A 21,746-nucleotide genomic window follows, 5' to 3' on the forward strand; every position below is an offset into this window, starting at 1 on the left:
AAATGAAGCTTATTTTTAACAGATCAGTTCTTTTAACAATCACAAGGATGTTTACTGGATACTTTGTTCAAATGTTGAAGAAATAAAAATGCTAATGTTTGTTTAGATACGTGTTTTTCGAACATACTTCCAAAAATTATAATAAGTATATTACCGTAAAAGATATTATTTCGTCTCAGGTCAGGCGGTGGACCAATGAATTCAAATTAACATACATGTATCTTATCGTGTAATTTGATTCTCGACTATTCCTTTTGAAATACAATAACCGAAACAATGGTCTAGAAGGCCGCTAATCCATGACATGTATCATTTATTTCCCGAGTATACATTAAAAACGTGTAAAATATACAGATACGAACAAAAATAAGGGATGCAATAATCAAGTCCCATGATTCATACATAAACAACAGCATCATATACGAATTACATGAAATGACTGTATACACACAATGTTCAACATTTCGTTCTATGCAATGAGCGGTTTACCTTTCAACATAGAAATGCAAATCAAAACAAATAAAGAAGATGTATATTATGAATACTATTTACACATCCGGGAAGTGTAGTTTGCATAGCCGTGTTTATTTTCTAAATACATTAGACGTTATGCTATAGTTATTTGCCATCGCCCTAACGCTGCATTACTCTTTGCCCAGATGATCATACTCGTTGCCAGTAGCATTAAGATGGTTGTAAACATTGTCTGATTTGTCTGTTTTCAAGTCTTTGAATGTCTTATCAGTGTAATCGTAATCGTTGTTGCCCTGTCGTGAATCATCAATGTCCGCGTATGTGTCATTTGAATCTATCTCTTGATACATATCTACATTATCGTTCTCCAAGTAAAGTGAATTCCTTTTATTTATTGGTGATGAGTTATTTGAATTTGAATGCGTTGTTTTAGCCGGTTGACAGCCTTGTTTTTCCAGAACCAAGGATGGTTGGATTTCGTTAATAGAAATGCCGTTTCCAATACCGGATTTATGTTCCTCTAGAACAAAGTACCCATGAACGTCTGCAGTCTCTGGCGTTATAGCGTTTTTCTGCTGTTCAAATCCGTCTGTTGCTATGACACCTGTTGCTATGACACTGTATCTGTGAGCCTCCAATTCTTTAAGTGATAGTGGACTGTGGTAGTTTGCGTTTGGTTCGGATTCTTTCCTCGCTAAAGATATATGGTGATTGTCGTTAGGATTTTCCAATTTCGAACCCTTTGTGACTGCGAAGCACACTTTTTTCCTACCAAATATATGCATATTTTGTGTTTAAACATTTCATCTTCAGTAGGTAATTCATGTAAAAAACTGAAACAATTAAGCTATATTATACAAATAGTATAAAGCATAATATTGTTTTTTAATAAATTTATAAGTTAATAATTCAGAATAAAATACCATGTGTTATGTGATTTCTTACCAAATGTGTGGTTATTGTGAAACACAATGCGAAGTATTTAAAACACGAACTTTACAGTATGGCAAGGAAGTGAATAAACACTTACTTCTTTCTAAGGAAAAAAAGGATCACAACAGCTGCAACAGCCAGTGCGACCGCAACTGAGACTCCGGCCGCTGTTGCTGCATTTAAAGAAGCTATCATTAAACATGAAAAATACAATTTAGTTTTTGCCTAAACATAATCTTTACGAGTGTTTCGTTTGTTCGTGATTATAAAAATTACATGTAGCATATGTGTGAGTGGCACTTACTTAGTAGTATATGTTACATTTAATCAATTTATCCGACCATTGCCTTATTTTATCTGTCTTTATTTCGATAGCAAATGTAAAAGAGCTGCAAAACACATGTACACAAATATCAAATGACACCGTTAACTTGTACACATTTACGTCATTATACTTCGCATGTTTGCTGTATTTAACAATTGTGACATACAATTAAATGTATCAGATAATATCCTATTTCTTTTAAGTGGACATGGTGATGGAATGAACAAATACTGTGTTAGAATTGTTTTTATGTAACCAGTACTTACGTATAAACTTTTAGTAATAATTAAATCGTAATGGTTTGTAATTGACAAACTATATAAAAAATAAATTAATATACGGATCATATAGTTTAGAGACATAATAAAGACACATTGCTAATACACTCGTAATTACTAAAAACAACAAAGATGGTACACACGTTGCGTAACATTTAAATTGTAATATTACCGCGTGAAGAATCTGCAAATGCTGCATCAGACTTAGCGCTTGTTGACGTTTTGCCAGTTGTCGAAGATGTCGAAGATGTGGACGAAGACGGTGTTGTGGTGTTGTTTGAGGGCGATGTTGATGATGCAGCTGCTGTGCTGGGTATGATCGAGGATTCTGACATTGTTTGTTGTGATGAAATATGTGCTGGAGACTTTATGGTTGTGGCTTATTTGATCATTTGAAACAAGGTGCATTTGTCAAGAGTAATATATATGTCTAAAACGTTGATTGTGTGAACTCAGTCGTATGAGATGTTTCATGGTTCCACCATATACTAGGTGATTAAATATAGTGTTTCATGGTTGTTTACATATAAGAATACTATAGAAACATTTAGCGTGATCGTAAAATCTAGATAAGATGTATACAATTAAAATGCTATATATAATTTTAAAAGCAAATGAAATTTTATGATATACATATTTCAATATTTAATATAGGAATCTAGAGTCATTAATGTACTATCAAATGTACTACCATCGAAAATAAACGTTGTCATTAGTTATATTCTTTAATTCTATTATACAGATTTCTTGTCTAACAAATAAGATAGCAATTGATGCATGCATAAAGAAAAACAAATCGGTATACATTATATACCGATATTAAAAAGTGTCATAAGTTATGTAGTCAAATAGAGGCACCTCCAAACATACATGTCAATAAATACATTGTTTGAAGTACATATTTACCTGGACATAGCGTGGGCTTGCATGAAACATTTCCATTATTTAAACAGCTACATGTTCTACAGCCATCGTTAAAATTGTCGCCATTGTTGATCTCTGTCCCGTTATACAAGGTACATTTCTTGCCTACAATTAAATTTGACCGCAAGAGAAAATTGTGATCAAGCCGGATTCACAGGTGGTTAGCGTGTGGCTATGATATCAATAAGTACAAACATCATTTTCAATTAAAAATAATAAAATTATAACGAAAACCCAAATACTCTGAAAAACAAATTTCACTATCACACACACATATATATATATATATATATATATATATATATATATATATATATATATATATATATATATATATATATGGTGCATCGCTTTTATCAGCCATAACTTCATCAAGTGTGCAGCGATTTCTATGAACTATGTCATATTCAACGCCGAAATACATTTCATTTCTAGAAATGTACATATCTTGTAATATGTTCACAAATGCTGGTTCAAATCTTAAGACATAACACGATATACAACTCGCTTGACCTACTCGTCTTTGATCAGACCCGATTCAAGCATGAAATCAAGGAGTTTTTACACACCATCGCGTTGGAATAATGAAATCACTCGTGTGTTTAAAATGTCGGACAGTTGAAATCTATGTAAACGCAGGTTTCAGACGGCGCTGGACAGTGTATGTTCATGCATAATGTAACGGCAAGAACGGTGATAAAGTTTTAGACGTTTCATTGAATTATGGTGCCGAGGTCCGTGAACTTTGCAGAGAAAATGCCCTTTACTCACTGACAATTTCAGTCTTAGATCGGGTAAGATCGGTGACGAGTTTTGTAACGTGTTACTTCTTAAAATTTGACTAAGCATTTGTAAACATATTACAATACATGTGCATTGTCAGATGGGACATTTATTTCTGCATTGAATAAGGACCTGTTAATGAAAATCGCTGCACAATTGATGAAGTTATGACTGTTCAAGGCGATGCACCCCGTTTTCGGATCATTTTGTGTTAAATACCTTGTTATATATATGCTTTTTAATGCGTTTAATAATAACTAAACACTGCAACCGTTTGGGGTTGTATAAGCTGACATGTAATATATGATTTCAAATATAAAGAGTTGTATATTTAAATAGTTTTACATTATTATTCTCTGATGAAACAAGACCACAATATGTGTCAGATATTGTGCAGACCCCTCCCCACCGCCCCGTTATAGATCGTGCGTCGTATTTATCTCCGTGTATTAAATTCGCGTGTTGAACGCATATAGGTTTGTATCAACTTCATGTCCCCAACTACAACATTCTACTACAATCGTTATGTGTCATACTTATTACACAACATGGTTGTGTTTGATTTATGTTTTATTCTCCAGTTAACAATTTCTTTTGATGGCACGGACAAAGATACACATGATTATGTGTCATAATCATGTGTTTGTGAGATATTCGTACATAATGACGCGCTACGGGTGTGTTTCGTATTTCACATGACTTAACTTCCTTGTAAAAAAATACATCAACATTTTAGGTGTGCTTTGTTAAAATCAAGATTACTTATATGCCAAATCATACTTTGAATTTAGGCAATGATACGATTCATATGAAAGAGTATATTGACCATATATTGTTGAGCATTAATTTAACGCGGGATCTTAATCAATTATCTTGCCGAACTCGTACAAGCATAGAAAACTGCCTCTATTTAGCCTTGATCGACTAATGCGTAATGGTTTAACCATGCACTTTTTTAAACAGGTGTCTAATAACGATAACAAAATAACATACAAATAATTACAAAAAATAGTGTTGAATATCGCACATAGAATAGCTGATGCAAAGCCTAGTTTATCCAGGTGCAGAACCAAGATGATTAGAAATAAATACATGTTCTTTAATCTATTTTGTTGTTTCTTTTTGTGATTATGTCCCGTATTTAAATTTGTGGGTTATATGCCATTAATAATGATCATCGCAGTGTTACAACCCGTTTTGCAATAAACCCGTTTTGCAATAAAATTATTGCAAAACGGGTTGGAGTGTCTTATTGCAATTTTTTTTTTAAACAACCCGTTTTGCAATAAACCCGTTTTGCAATAAAATTATTGCAAAACGGGTTGGAGTGTTTTATTGCATTTTTTTTAACAACCCGTTTTGCAATAAACCCGTTTTGCAATAAAATCACCACACATTTATTTGCAATAATTTCATTGCAAAACGGGTTGGAGTGTCTTATTGCAATGAGAATTTTGTATAACAACCCGTTTTGCAATAAACCCGTTTTGCAATAAAATCATCACTCTTGTATTTATTCAAATGGATTGGAATAGTTAAAAGTGATGTTCAAATTTTGTATTTAAATAATATTGTTTTAAAATAGACAAAACTGTGAGTTAAAACTTAAAATTAAAAAGCATGGAAGGTGGTGAATTTCGAGATTTAATACGATAAAACAAAACGGAATGTGTGTCGAAACGTGTTGAAGTGTCTTCATGCAACGTCAGTTGTGAGTTACAAACCGTTTCGCAATACAATCATCACATATATACTATTTGTTTCAAATTGATTTGAAACGGCATAAAGGAAGTTTAAAATGTCGCCTGCAAGGTAAATATGATACAACTAAACTGAATGTATATATGAAGTGATTTTCACCAATTGGGAAATTAAGTGAAAACAACCCAGAAGTGCAATAACTTTATTGCAAAACGGGTTGGAGTGTTTTATTGCAATTTGTAATTTTTATAACAACCTGTTTAGCAATTAACCCGTTTTTCAAAAATTTTATTGCAAAACGGGTTGGAGCGTCTTATTGCAATTTGAAATTTTTATAACAACCCATTTTGCAATAATAACATGACACATGCATTAACTAATTCAAATGGAATGGAAAGATTAAAAAGGAAATTTAAAATATCGTATTGAAATAATATTATTTCCAAATATAGACAAAACTGTTAGTTTCCACTAAAAAGTAAAAAGCATTGAAGGCGATGCATTTCGAGATTGAATGCGATAAAACAATACAAAATGTAAATAGAAAGTGTTTCAACCTATTAAGTACTGAAGTGAAGATAACGCCGAAATGCAATAATTTACTTAAAAAACGTGTTGAAGTGTCTTCATGCAATGTGAGTTGTGTGTAACAAACCGTTTCGCAATAAAATCATCACATATATACTATTTTTTTCAAATTTCTTTGAAACGGAATAAAGTAAGTTTAAAATGTCGCCTTCAAGGTAAATATGATAAAACTAGAGTGAATGTATATATTTATGAAGTGATTTTCACCAATTGGAAAATTAAATGAAGACAACCCAGAAGTGCAATAATTTTATTGCAAAACGGGTTGGAGTGTTTTATTGCAATTTGTAATTTGTATAACAACCCGTTTTGCAATTAACCCGTTTTGCAATAATTTTATTGCAAAACGGGTTGAAGCGTTTTATTGCAATTTGACTTTTTTTATAACAACCCGTTTTGCAATAAACCCGTTTTGCAATAATACAATGACACGTGTATTAATTAATTCAAATTGATTGTAAACATTAAAAAGGATATTTAAAATATCGTTTTTTTTATATTTCCAAATATGGACAAAACTGTTAGTTTCCACTAAAAAGTAAAAAGCATTGAAGGCGATGCATTTCGAGATTTAATGCGATAAAACAATACAAAATGTATATAGAAAGTGTTTCAACCTATTTAGTACTGAAGTAAAGATAACGCCGAAATGCAATAATTTACTGAAAAAACGTGTTGAAGTGTCTTCATGCAATGTGAGTTGTGTGTAACAAACCGTTTCGCAATAAAATCATCACATATATACTATTTTTTTCAAATTTCTTTGAAACGGCATAAAGTAAGTTTAAAATGTCGCCTGCAAGGTAAATATGATAAAACTAGGCTGAATGTATATATTTATGAAGTGATTTTCACCAATTGGGGAATTAAATTAAGACAACCCAGAAGTGCAATAATTTTATTGCAAAACGGGCTGGAGTGTTTTATTGCAATTTGTAATTTGTATAACAACCCGTTTTGCAATAAACCCGTTTTGCAATAATTTTATTGCAAAACGGGTTGGGGCGTCTTATTGCAATTTGAATTTTTTATAACAACCCGTTTTGCAATAAACCCGTTTTGCAATAATACAATGACACGTGTATTAATTAATTCAAATTGATTGTAAACATTAAAAAGGATATTTAAAATATCGTTTTTTTTTTTATTTCCAAATATGGACAAAACTGTTAGTTTCCACTAAAAAGTAAAAAGCATTGAAGGCGATGCATTTCGAGATTTAATGCGATAAAACAATACAAAATGTATATAGAAAGTGTTTCAACCTATTTAGTACTGAAGTGAAGATAACGCCGAAATGCAATAATTTACTGAAAAAACGTGTTGAAGTGTCTTCATGCAATGTGAGTTGTGTGTAACAAACCGTTTCGCAATAAAATCATCACATATATACTATTTTTTTCAAATTTCTTTGAAACGGCATAAAGTAAGTTTAAAATGTCGCCTGCAAGGTAAATATGATAAAACTAGGCTGAATGTATATATTTATGAAGTGATTTTCACCAATTGGGGAATTAAATTAAGACAACCCAGAAGTGCAATAATTTTATTGCAAAACGGGTTGGAGTGTTTTATTGCAATTTGTAATTTGTATAACAACCCGTTTTGCAATAAACCCGTTTTGCAATAATTTTATTGCAAAACGGGTTGGGGCGTCTTATTGCAATTTGAATTTTTTATAACAACCCGTTTTGCAATAAACCCGTTTTGCAATAATACAATGACACGTGTATTAATTAATTCAAATTGATTGTAAACATTAAAAAGGAAATTTAAAATATCGTTTTTTTTTATTTCCAAATATGGACAAAACTGTTAGTTTCCACTAAAAAGTAAAAAGCATTGAAGGCGATGCATTTCGAGATTTAATGCGATAAAACAATACAAAATGTATATAGAAAGTGTTTCAACCTATTTAGTACTGAAGTGAAGATAACGCCGAAATGCAATAATTTACTGAAAAAACGTGTTGAAGTGTCTTCATGCAACGTCAGTTGTGTGTAACAAACCGTTTCGCAATAAAATCATCACATATATACTATTTTTTTCAAATTTCTTTGAAACGGCATAAAGTAAGTTTAAAATGTCGCCTGCAAGGTAAATATGATAAAACTAGGCTGAATGTATATATTTATGAAGTGATTTTCACCAATTGGGGAATTTAATTAAGACAACCCAGAAGTGCAATAATTTTATTGCAAAACGGGTTGGAGTGTTTTATTGCAATTTGTAATTTGTATAACAACCCGTTTTGCAATAAACCCGTTTTGCAATAATTTTATTGCAAAACGGGTTGTGGCGTCTTATTGCAATTTGAATTTTTTATAACAACCCGTTTTGCAATAAACCCGTTTTGCAATAATACAATGACACGTGTATTAATAAATTCAAATTGATTGTAAACATTAAAAAGGAAATTTAAAATATCGTTTTTTTTATATTTCCAAATATGGACAAAACTGTTAGTTTCCACTAAAAAGTAAAAAGCATTGAAGGCGATGCATTTCGAGATTTAATGCGATAAAACAATACAAAATGTATATAGAAAGTGTTTCAACCTATTTAGTACTGAAGTGAAGATAACGCCGAAATGCAATAATTTACTGAAAAAACGTGTTGAAGTGTCTTCATGCAATGTGAGTTGTGTGTAACAAACCGTTTCGCAATAAAATCATCACATATATACTATTTTTTTCAAATTTCTTTGAAACGGCATAAAGTAAGTTTAAAATGTCGCCTGCAAGGTACATATGATAAAACTAGGCTGAATGTATATATTTATGAAGTGATTTTCACCAATTGGGGAATTAAATTAAGACAACCCAGAAGTGCAATAATTTTATTGCAAAACGAGTTGGAGTGTTTTATTGCAAATAAATATATATGTGATGATTTTATTGCGAAACGGTTTGTTACACACAACTCACATTGCATGAAGACACTTCAACACGTTTTTTTCAGTAAATTATTGCATTTCGGCGTTATCTTCACTTCAGTACTAAATAGGTTGAAACACTTTCTATATACATTTTGTGTTGTTTTATCGTATTAAATCTCGAAATGCATCGCCTTCAATGCTTTTACTTTTTAGTGGAAACTTACAGTTTTGTCCATATTTGGAAATATAAAAAAAACGATATTTTAAATTTCCTTTTTAATGTTTACAATCAATTTGAATTAATTAATACACGTGTCATTGTATTATTGCAAAACGGGTTTATTGCAAAACGGGTTGTTATAAAAAATTCAAATTGCAATAAGACGCTCCAACCCGTTTTGCAATAAAATTATTGCAAAACGGGTTTATTGCAAAACGGGTTGTTATACAAATTACAAATTGCAATAAAACACTCCAACCCGTTTTGCAATAAAATTATTGCACTTCTGGGTTGTCTTAATTTAATTCCCCAATTGGTGAAAATCACTTCATAAATATATACATTCAGCCTAGTTTTATCATATTAACCTTGCAGGCGACATTTGAAACTTACTTTATGCCGTTTCAAAGAAATTTGAAAAAAAAAAGTATATATGTGATGATTTTATTGCGAAACGGTTTGTTACACACAACTCACATTGCATGAAGACACTTCAACACGTTTTTTCAGTAAATTATTGCATTTCGGCGTTATCTTCACTTCAGTACTAAATAGGTTGAAACACTTTCTATATACATTTTGTATTGTTTTATCGCATTAAATCTCGAAATGCATCGCCTTCAATGCTTTTTACTTTTTAGTGGAAACTAACTGTTTTGTCCATATTTGGAAATTAAAAAAAAACGATATTTTAAATTTCCTTTTTAATGTTTACAATCAATTTGAATTAATTAATACACGTGTCATTGTATTATTGCAAAACGGGTTTATTGCAAAACGGGTTGTTATAAAAAATTCAAATTGCAATAAGACGCCCCAACCCGTTTTGCAATAAAATTATTGCAAAACGGGTTTATTGCAAAACGGGTTGTTATACAAATTACAAATTGCAATAAAACACTCCAACCCGTTTTGCAATAAAATTATTGCACTTCTGGGTTGTCTTAATTTAATTCCCCAATTGGTGAAAATCACTTCATAAATATATACATTCAGCCTAGTTTTATCATATTTACCTTGCAGGCGACATTTTTAACTTACTTTATGCCGTTTCAAAGAAATTTGAAAAAAATAGTATATATGTGATGATTTTATTGCGAAACGGTTTGTTACACACAACTCACATTGCATGAAGACACTTCAACACGTTTTTTCAGTAAATTATTGCATTTCGGCGTTATCTTCACTTCAGTACTAAATAGGTTGAAACACTTTCTATATACATTTTGTATTGTTTTATCGCATTAAATCTCGAAATGCATCGCCTTCAATGCTTTTTACTTTTTAGTGGAAACTAACAGTTTTGTCCATATTTGGAAATATAAAAAAAAGATATTTTAAATTTCCTTTTTAATGTTTACAATCAATTTGAATTGATTAATACACGTGTCATTGTATTATTGCAAAACGGGTTTATTGCAAAACGGGTTGTTATAAAAAATTCAAATTGCAATAAGACGCCCCAACCCGTTTTGCAATAAAATTATTGCAAAACGGGTTTATTGCAAAACGGGTTGTTATACAAATTACAAATTGCAATAAAACACTCCAACCCGTTTTGCAATAAAATTATTGCACTTCTGGGTTGTCTTAATTTAATTCCCCAATTGGTGAAAATCACTTCATAAATATATACATTCAGCCTAGTTTTATCATATTTACCTTGCAGGCGACATTTTAAACTTACTTTATGCCGTTTCAAAGAAATTTGAAAAAAATAGTATATATGTGATGATTTTATTGCGAAACGGTTTGTTACACACAACTCACATTGCATGAAGACACTTCAACACGTTTTTTCAGTAAATTATTGCATTTCGGCGTTATCTTCACTTCAGTACTAAATAGGTTGAAACACTTTCTATATACATTTTGTATTGTTTTATCGCATTAAATCTCGAAATGCATCGCCTTCAATGCTTTTTACTTTTTAGTGGAAACTAACAGTTTTGTCCATATTTGGAAATATAAAAAAAACGATATTTTAAATTTCCTTTTAAATGTTTACAATCAATTTGAATTAATTAATACACGTGTCATTGTATTATTGCAAAACGGGTTTATTGCAAAACGGGTTGTTATAAAAAATTCAAATTGCAATAAGACGCCCCAACCCGTTTTGCAATAAAATTATTGCAAAACGGGTTTATTGCAAAACGGGTTGTTATACAAATTACAAATTGCAATAAAACACTCCAACCCGTTTTGCAATAAAATTATTGCACTTCTGGGTTGTCTTAATTAAATTCCCCAATTGGTGAAAATCACTTCATAAATATATACATTCAGCCTAGTTTTATCATATTTACCTTGCAGGCGACATTTTAAACTTACTTTATGCCGTTTCAAAGAAATTTGAAAAAAATAGTATATATGTGATGATTTTATTGCGAAACGGTTTGTTACACACAACTCACATTGCATGAAGACACTTCAACACGTTTTTTCAGTAAATTATTGCATTTCGGCGTTATCTTCACTTCAGTACTAAATAGGTTGAAACACTTTCTATATACATTTTGTATTGTTTTATCGCATTAAATCTCGAAATGCATCGCCTTCAATGCTTTTTACTTTTTAGTGGAAACTAACAGTTTTGTCCATATTTGGAAATAAAAAAAACGATATTTTAAATATCCTTTTTAATGTTTACAATCAATTTGAATTAATTAATACACGTGTCATTGTATTATTGCAAAACGGGTTTATTGCAAAACGGGTTGTTATAAAAAAAATCAAATTGCAATAAAACGCTCCAACCCGTTTTGCAATAAAATTATTGCAAAACGGGTTTATTGCAAAACGGGTTGTTATACAAATTACAAATTGCAATAAAACACTCCAACCCGTTTTGCAATAAAATTATTGCACTTCTGGGTTGTCTTCATTTAATTCCAAATTGGTGAAAATCACTTCATAAATATATACATTCACTCTAGTTTTATCATATTTACCTTAAAGGCGACATTTTAAACTTACTTTATTCCGTTTCAAAGAAATTTGAAAAAAATAGTATATATGTGATGATTTTATTGCGAAACGGTTTGTTACACACAACTCACATTGCATGAAGACACTTCAACACGTTTTTAAAGTAAATTATTGCATTTCGGCGTTATCTTCACTTCAGAACTTAATAGGTTGAAACACTTTCTATTTACATTTTGTATTGTTTTATCGCATTCAATCTCGAAATGCATCGCCTTCAATGCTTTTTACTTTTTAGTGGAAACTAACAGTTTTGTCTATATTTGGAAATAATATTATTTCAATACGATATTTTAAATTTCCTTTTTAATCTTTCCATTCCATTTGAATTAGTTAATGCATGTGTCATGTTATTATTTCAAAATGGGTTGTTATAAAAATTTCAAATTGCAATAAGACGCTCCAACCCGTTTTGCGATAAAATTTTTGAAAAACGGGTTAATTGCTAAACAGGTTGTTATAAAAATTACAAATTGCAATAAAACACTCAAACCCGTTTTGCAATAAAGTTATTGCACTTCTGGGTTGTTTTCACTTAATTTCCCAATTGGTGAAAATCACTTCATATATACATTCAGTTTAGTTGTATCATTTTTACTTTGCAGGCGACATTTTAAACTTCCTTTATGCCGTTTCAAATCAATTTGAAAGAAATAGTATATATGTGATGATTGTATTGCGAAACGGTTTGTAACTCACAACTGACGTTGCATGAAGACACTTCAACACGTTTCGACACACATTCTGTTTTGTTTTATCGTATTAAATCTCGAAATTCACCACCTTCCATGCTTTTTAATTTTTAGTTTTAACTTACAGTTTTGTCTATTTTAAAACAATATTATTTAAATACAAAATTTGAACATCACTTTTAACTATTCCAATCCATTTGAATAAATACAAGAGTGATGATTTTATTGCAAAACGGGTTTATTGCAAAACGGGTTGTTATACAAAATTCTCATTGCAATAAGACACTCCAACCCGTTTTGCAATGAAATTATTGCAAATAAATGTGTGGTGATTTTATTGCAAAACGGGTTGTTAAAAAAAAATGCAATAAAACACTCCAACCCGTTTTGCAATAATTTTATTGCAAAACGGGTTTATTGCAAAACGGGTTGTTTAAAAAAAAATTGCAATAAGACACTCCAACCCGTTTTGCAATAATTTTATTGCAAAACGGGTTTATTGCAAAACGGGTTGTAACATCGCAGTAATTTGAGACCCGTATCCAACTGATGCAAATGTGTTTTTGCTTAAATAAAGACGTTTAAAGTATTCTCATTTAATTTTAACAACAACTGCAACATGTGTAATCACATAAGCGTCAGCATATGTCGACTTGCATTGAATACGCGCAGCTACAGTCGATTTTAAAGACTTTAACGTTTCACATCATTACATCCCCCGAGATCAAACCCTAAATGAGTACTGAACGTATGGATTAAGTATGACGTTATTCATTTTGACTAGTTATCCTAATCAAACTCATAGTAAAGACCTAAGCTGCATACCAACGTAACATTTACTTATCGACGACACAATACTGTTTTGAGATAAAACCACCATATCTTCACAACATTATAATATGTAAGACACGTTTTATTTACATCTCTAAACGAAATCAGATAAATGTGTATGTACATGAACACAAATATATAATAATATACTTACCCTTTACTGTTGCTTTAGCCAGTATTAAAACAAACACAAGTTTGTAAACGTACATTATTTTCCGTTCTTTACGGTTCAAAATATGTTTACCGACTGAATGAGGAAGTTAACTCAGCCCAAACAACCCTGTAGTATGGACAATGACGCGTGTTTTCTACACAGGATTTAACTACATCCTAACTAGTACCATTTAGTTAAACCCATTTATGCCTAGTGGACTCTCCCATCCTTCTAAATTGGATCAATTTATTTCCAAAATTAGGGGTTGTCTAGCATATTTATTTCTATAGTTAGAATATTTCTTACAGAAATTCCTTAAAGCAAACAGCGTAGACCCAGATGAGACGCCGAATCATGCGGCGTTTCATCTAGGTCTACACTGTTTGCCAATGCCTTTTTTCAAGACGCCTAGGCATAAATGGGTTTAACAGTGCCGCGACTGTCGCGAAAAATATCGTGCATCGCCGCGACTGTCGCGAAAAATATCGTGCGTCGCCGCGACTGTCGCGAAAAATATCGTGTAACGCTTCGTGTGCCTAGTGTCGCCTTGATGAAAGAAGGGCGAGATTTTAGATGACACTATCCGGATTCCGTAACAATGTGTTTACGTAGGTTATTGTTTGTATAGCATATGACTTCAATTAAACAAATGGTGCATCTGGCGACCATTGAAGATAAATATGTTACATAATGTCAATGCACAAATTATTTATTGTCAGGTACAGTTACAATTGTTTAAAACCAAATTGTACACACAACTTTTTTCACACTCGTCCTAACTATTTATGTTACCCATAATTCGTGTAATTCCTTAAAATACCGCATATGTCAGTTAATTAAATAACTATGATAATAATCTTCAAATAATTGTGGTAATTTATAAATGCTGTAACCTGTACGAATACGAATACCAATATGTATTTGCAGTCAAAGGCCACCAGCCCATAATACAGACAGTGTAATTGCATTTTTATATAAAATAAACTGAGTAGTTAAATAATACAAAGTCATATGATGCAACACACACATGCACTTTTCTAGAACAAATACTGCTATACATTATAATTTCAAAAATTTTAAATATCAAAATGCAAGTATAAACATATTTATAAGGTAAGCCACAGATTATGATTCATTATCTATGCCAAACAATATAATTATGCAGTTTTTTAACCAAAACATGGTTTACCTAATAATGAAATACCTATGACAAGTTAGCATGCACAATAGTAACATACGTATAAAGTAATCTAAGAATCATTATTCATTATCAAAGATAAATAAACAATTCAATACAAGCATGCAGTATTAAAATGAAAGCTAGTTTGCATGATAATTACGTAATTATTACATATTAGCAGGCACATAAATATATATGTGTATATTTTATGGCAGTCTAAATACATGGGATTTACATTTTGGACATCTAATCCAACCGTTATAAATGTTGTGTGATATTGAATTGTCTTCGTACTTTATTACATTCAGACAAACATTTGGCTATCAAAAATATGTGCTTGTCATTTTCATCGGCCATAAGCATATTGAATAAGCGAACAGTTTCTATTTGATTCAGCCACGGCGGAATAAACAAATCGTGTCTAAGTGTGTTAAACATTGGGCACTGCATAAACATATGGTACTAATCCTCTTCAATATAGAAATTTCGCATTAGACAAAATTTACAATATCTATGATTATGCGGTATGTTCAAGTGTCGGCCTTTATCAATCACGAGATCGTGTCCGGAACATCGGAAATTTGAAAGACATCTTTTTAATGCGTAAGGCAACTCAATTGACAAATATCGTTCAACATTAAGTAATGTTGTGTATTCCCGATAATATTTCGCCTTATGAGAACTATCCATTTGAGCTTGGAGATTTTGCATAGCACAATCTTTAAGCCTTTTTTTGAATGAGAACATGAACATTTTAGCATTTCCGACTTCGTTTCCTAACCAAATATAGCCAAAGCCATTCTCGAAAAGTACTCTTTTCACATGTGTAGCCCAATCGGTTTTGCCTGATGAATTGAGGTTTCGAAGAAGCATGTACATTTTTCTCGGGTATCTGTTTGTTGGCATCTGAAGAATTCTGACCCAGTATGCTATGAGTTTACCCGTGTATGTCACATACAAAGGCAGCCGTCAACATACAAACAATTGAGACGGCATCCGGGCGAAATTTTGGAAAACAGCGGGATCAGTTTTACACCAGAAACTTTCTTCGCGTAAAATGTTTTATGTTCTGGACGTAAACATATTCGGGAGTATTTATTGTGCAAGCTTTCAAGTAAACACTTGTAACTCGAGTGTTATGTCGGTGTAAATCATCCTATAAGGAAGTGCAAATACTCTAGCAGAGTCACAAATCCGTGTATAATAAGATACTGTCTCACATTTGAAAGAGATGATAGATCAAAGTAAGATATCCATATTGAGTACAAAACTGTCCCACAAGATTTAGATCTGAGCAAACAAATAAAAAGGCCGACTAAAAACAAAATATGTGTGTTCTTTCAAAAACGAACTTGAAATGAGGTAAATACGCGTTCATACACAGTTAATAAATTCATGCACTTGTTTCCATGTAGGCAAAGTCGTTAAATATAATAACACATGCAATGAAACGTCTTTTGAAGATGATACATCCAAAAAGCACAAACAATATCTGAAAACTTAAGCTGATAAAACGGTTATATTGTCAACACATTGAGTATGAAGGTATGTGTAATACCTATGCCCGTAGTTCAATGTTCAAGGAAACACTCATTGTTCGAAGGTCATATTTTTTTGCATTTGCTTGTCAGTATAGTCTCATAATGTGAAACAGTCATCATGCGCGCATGATCTTCATTTCTAGTAAGACCTTAATTCCAATGTCAAAGCATCATGACAAATTAAAAAAACAAGTTTCAAATAAAAGCACAGTTCGCACACCTTTGCAGACTACAACTTCATCATTCCTCGAACAATTGTGCAAGAGCTGTGCGTCCAAACATGTTCTACTTTTGGTAACGTCGATTTGCTTTATAGGCCTGTATTGCTCGGTCAGTTATCAAATTTAAAAACTGTACTTAAGTTATGCGCATGATGCAAGCTTTGCAGACCCAACTTCATTATGCAACGGCACTTTTAAAATATCATAAAGCTTACAAAGCAACAAAAGAGACTTTTTCCTGAGATGATTTTTTGTTCTCAGTAACACGAACAATACCCATAACATGATAAACAAAAAACAGTGTTACTGCCGCTTTGGAACTGACAAAGCATAAGAGGCTTAATTCCGTTTGAGGCCCAGCATACTTAGCACGGATTATGCCTCACTTGTTTACACTGTTTAGCTGACATGTAGCGTACAATGCATGTGCCACGAGTTGAAATGTCACGGTCACAATCAGGTTTAAAATGTAAGAAAACGTTATTAACAACTGACACGACACGTCGCTGACAGTGATCTAGATTTGTATCTTTTGTCTCGAAAATTGCGCCTAGGAAATAGGAATAAATGTTTAAGCACAATCTTGTTTGTAAGACACTGAACAAAATGGTACGTAAGTAAGTGAACAAAACGTATAAACATTACAATAAAGCACACCTAACACACAAATAAAATAACTATGCAACAACACAGTCAACTTAAAAAGGAAATTAACGTAACGCGAGATAAACAGTATTAATCGCAAATGTTATATGAATAAATATTACATTCTCACATTTGTTTCGTACTGATGCGAAAATGCGACCAATAATGTTGAAGGTCTACGTTGTTTTAAATACAGGAATTCCAATGTATGTGTTTTTTTTCTCTCGGTATAGATATAGGCTTTATTGACATAATTTGTCACGAATGTGCAGTCGTATTAAAGCTGCGTCATTGTGAGATAACGATGTAAACATCCCATGTATGTGTACCAAACGATGTTAAATAAAGGTACGGCAATAATGCCACTATGCTATTTGAAATATTGAAACAAGATGACTGTTCGGTTGTCTTTCTTATGAAATATTCAATAATAAATAATGAGTCACTTGCATATTAAAATGTAGAGTCGTTTCGAAAGTATAAATTCTCTATTTCCGTATAAGCACTTACAGTAATATGATTATGTAAAGCGTGTTCGTATATGCAATCATGTTTTAAGTATACATTGAACCAATTTAACGTACCTATACAATCATTCTACTAAAATAACTGACGCATTGAATAAGTTATTAAACCAGTTACAAGATATACTGATTACATGGCCCTATGTATAATATAGTTTAAATACGGTAAAAATGAATCAACGTTACTAAATTAAATATCATTTGCGCGGTATCGTCGCATTATTCGTACAAATATTTTGAAAGTAAGTCAATGATGTGTTTCTGATCGCACTTGTTTATATTGTTAGATAATCAAAAAGGATAGATTGATGAACTCTACAGCAATGCCCTTTGTGTCCTTAAATTAGTCGAACACTTGTATAGTTAATGTTACTGCTTTTTCTTAATTTTCTCTATGAAGCTAGTAGGAACAACAAAGACATATTAATCATAAATACAGCTAAATACATAACAAATTGCATACAGGCAGTACCAATACACTTTCCCTGTTGTATCAGGTAAAATTGATCAAAAATGATTTTACATTATTTTAATCAGTTAAATACATACTTGTCAAATTATTTAAAATTCTTTAATCCTTTGTTAGACATAATAGGTTGTGACGTAATACATAAATTACAATTCCAATATAATATTCATCTTCAATTATCACTAAATGCGTAAAACACTATTTCATATATACACGTAGAAGCTTAACTTGATGTTCGAAAGTCGCATTTTCCCATGATGTGTTAGCTAGGCAAATGATTGTGGAGTTGCTAATGAAACCCGGGTCACAGTTAATATCAGCCATTGGACCGTATGTTAAATGGGTACCCTTGCGTAACGTCGTATTTCCGTTTGCACATGCTGTGAAGGGAAACATAAGGGAGGCAATTATGAAACATATAAAATACTACGGTATACCGTTAGTGCCGTCGTTGTTACACACTCAAATCAAGAGGGCGACAATGAGATAGTACGATAGCGACAATGCGATATTACGATGGCGACAATGCGATAGTACGATTGCAACAATGCGATAATGCGACAGTACGATGACGACAATTCGACAGTGCGACAATATGATGGCGACAGTTTGATAGTACGATGGCGACAATGCGATAATACGATGACGACAGTACGACAACGCGATAGTACGATTGTGACAATGCGTTAGTCATATCGTACTGTCGCAATCGTATCATCGCATTGTCGCCATCGTAGTAACGCGTTATTGTATTGTCGTCATCGTATTTTCGCATTGTCGCCATCGTACTATCGCACTGTCGCCATCGTATTGTCGCACTGTCGCATTTGCGTCATCGTACTGTCGCATTGTCGTCTATCGCCTTCCGGTACACATGCGCACATCGTTTTTTGTTGTAGATGGTGCCACGTATGCAAATACTTTACAGTTCGGCATACCTTACATTAATACCCATTCTATAACTTAATAGGAATTTGATTTCATTATAAATGTAACCTCTTTCAAAGTATTTCTTTATAAAGGTATCTATTTTGTTTCTGCAATACGAATAGTTTGTGTACCGGAAGGCGATAGTCGACAATGCGATAGTACGATAATACGATGACAACAGTGCGACAATACGATGGCGACAGTGCGCTAGTACGATGGCGACAATGTGACAGTACGATGACGATAATGCGACAGTGCGACAATACGATGGCGACAGTGCGATAGTACAATGGTGACAATGCGATAATACGATGACGACAGTACGACAATTATCGTATTGTCGATATAGTACTATCCAATTGTCGCCATCGTACTATCGCATTGTCGCCATCGTACTATCGCACTATCGCATGTCGCCCTCTGGATTTTAATGTTTAACCACGATGGTCCTAACGCTATTCCGTACAATATGAAGCATATATGTTATTTCAACTGGAGATATAAATATTGAATATGTTGTCGAATTGTTTCCAATTCATTCACCAAGAACAACTCGTTTGAAACCAGCGGCTGTATGTTCAAACATTGTATTTGAAATTACACATGAACTAAAACAACATTATTTATCAGCGTTGGTTTTAATTGTATATAACCTTTGTCTACAATATCGCTGAACCATGCGAACATTGATTCCAGACGTACGCAGGTGCATAATAAACTTGTACAACATGTAATAATTGTTATTATAAATATATTATATCACAGTTGTTATAGATCCTAGAAAACCCGCCACATTTCCTGCTTTTTTATCCCGGACTGTTTATATTACAGTCCGATTCCGGCACTGCTGTTGCGTTCAAGGTAATACCACAGTAGCATTCCCACAAGAACTAAATGAAAAGGTTTATAGTTATTCGAAAACGTGCAACAGCGGACTTTCTCTTATGTTATCATTATTATGTGTTTTACATTTTGTTAATACATAATTGTTTTCCTATTATTTTTGTACTATTTTGTGTATTAGATAATATTGCCAGTAATGGCAAACTAGATCATATCAGTCAATTACAAAATGATCTGCTGATAAATACATCATTTCTTTATCGTACAAATCGATCTGTTAACAATAGACATTGTGTGTTAAACAACAACAACAGTCAACATTGCAGACAGAAGCTTTGTCATTCGTGACCATGCGTGCGTTTCCCCCTTATTTGATTGTAATTCGACCGTGAATATCAATATTTAAAAAAGTATCTAATACTAGTTTGCAAAGATGTTACTTAAATCGCGTCAATGGTTGATTGGGTTCCGTCCCTAGCGTTTCTATAGTTCTATAATAAAACGCCTCACGTTAAAAAAGAGAGTAACAAATACGCTTTCGAAAATCGTTAATGTATGAATGTCATGCGACGTGTTATGCAAATGCTTACACAACTTTACTAAAATTGTCTAGTTTTTACAACCCCGACAGTATGACTGACTGCATTCCAGAAAAAATATACAAAATATACCCAACCTACATTCCGCATTACTGAAGGCACTGCAATGGCGTGCACATTCCCCTGTTGTGCTGTTGTTGTGCGCGTTTTCCATAATATGTGGCAGGACACGCTTGTTGCTATTATCTTCATAACATGCCTGTTGAAAAATGCCTGCCAATAAAGTGAAAATGCTTCTTTTAAACAAGCAAATGGTTCGTGTGTTCTCAATGCAATCCGTACCTAATATACATTAAATTCAGAGTATATATTTCAACACATAATTGAATCTGAATTAAAAGCATTCAGAATATATGTAACACAAGCTCCATTTTCTCACGAACTCCCTAATTAACACCGACAGATAGTGAACATTTATCTGTTTCATAGTATCATTCTTTATACAAGCACCCTGTTTGTTTTAGTATGTTTGTCTTAAAATGCGTTTTTAGTCAAGTATGTGTCGCATTTTTAAGTTCAATGGTCAAAAGTATGATTCAACAAATAATCGACCGACGCAATATTTGAAGTACTATTTTTGCATTTGTTTAAGGTTGCAAACAGTATTATAATGATTATGGAATATTAAATAAGACTTAAGCAAAGTGGTCGATGAGAATTATGCAGCGAACGTTTGAATAAAAAAATAAGGTCGGTATACTACACGCTAAATACGGCATGAAATATGTAGTTTTCTCTATCCTATGTATGCTACTTCTTTAACCTCGCAGTAATGGAGTCATGACCTCGAGTTTTCAAAATTTTCTTCGTTATTTTTGAACATTCAAGATAAGCTTAAGCTTATTTTGTTATTTTGCAAGTAAGTGTATTTATTGTTTTAGCATATTTACAATACTAAATCAATCTCAGTTAAACAGTATAAATACTGTTTATCAATTTTTCCTACAGTGGCGTATAACAGTGACATTTCTCGACAGTTTCCACTGTTAACTGTGTGAAATGACGTCGTTAATCAATATGAGTGC

The 21,746-nt window shown here is 32.4% G+C and overlaps 1 protein-coding gene across 1 annotated transcript; it reads right to left on the minus strand.

The window, feature by feature from the left end:
- Positions 1-296: 296 nt before the first annotated feature.
- On the minus strand, positions 297-13,845 carry LOC127848430 (uncharacterized). Its single transcript, XM_052380892.1, has 5 exons — positions 13,770-13,845; positions 2,917-3,039; positions 2,183-2,338; positions 1,505-1,580; positions 297-1,242 (listed from the first exon to the last, which is right to left on the minus strand). Exons 1-5 carry the CDS (start codon positions 13,822-13,824, stop codon positions 645-647), a joined length of 1,008 nt encoding a protein of 335 aa, XP_052236852.1. The 5' UTR covers positions 13,825-13,845; the 3' UTR covers positions 297-644.
- Positions 13,846-21,746: the final 7,901 nt, after the last annotated feature.

Source organism: Dreissena polymorpha, chromosome 10 (assembly GCF_020536995.1).
Source record: "Dreissena polymorpha isolate Duluth1 chromosome 10, UMN_Dpol_1.0, whole genome shotgun sequence".
Taxonomy (NCBI): Eukaryota; Metazoa; Mollusca; class Bivalvia; order Myida; family Dreissenidae; genus Dreissena; species Dreissena polymorpha.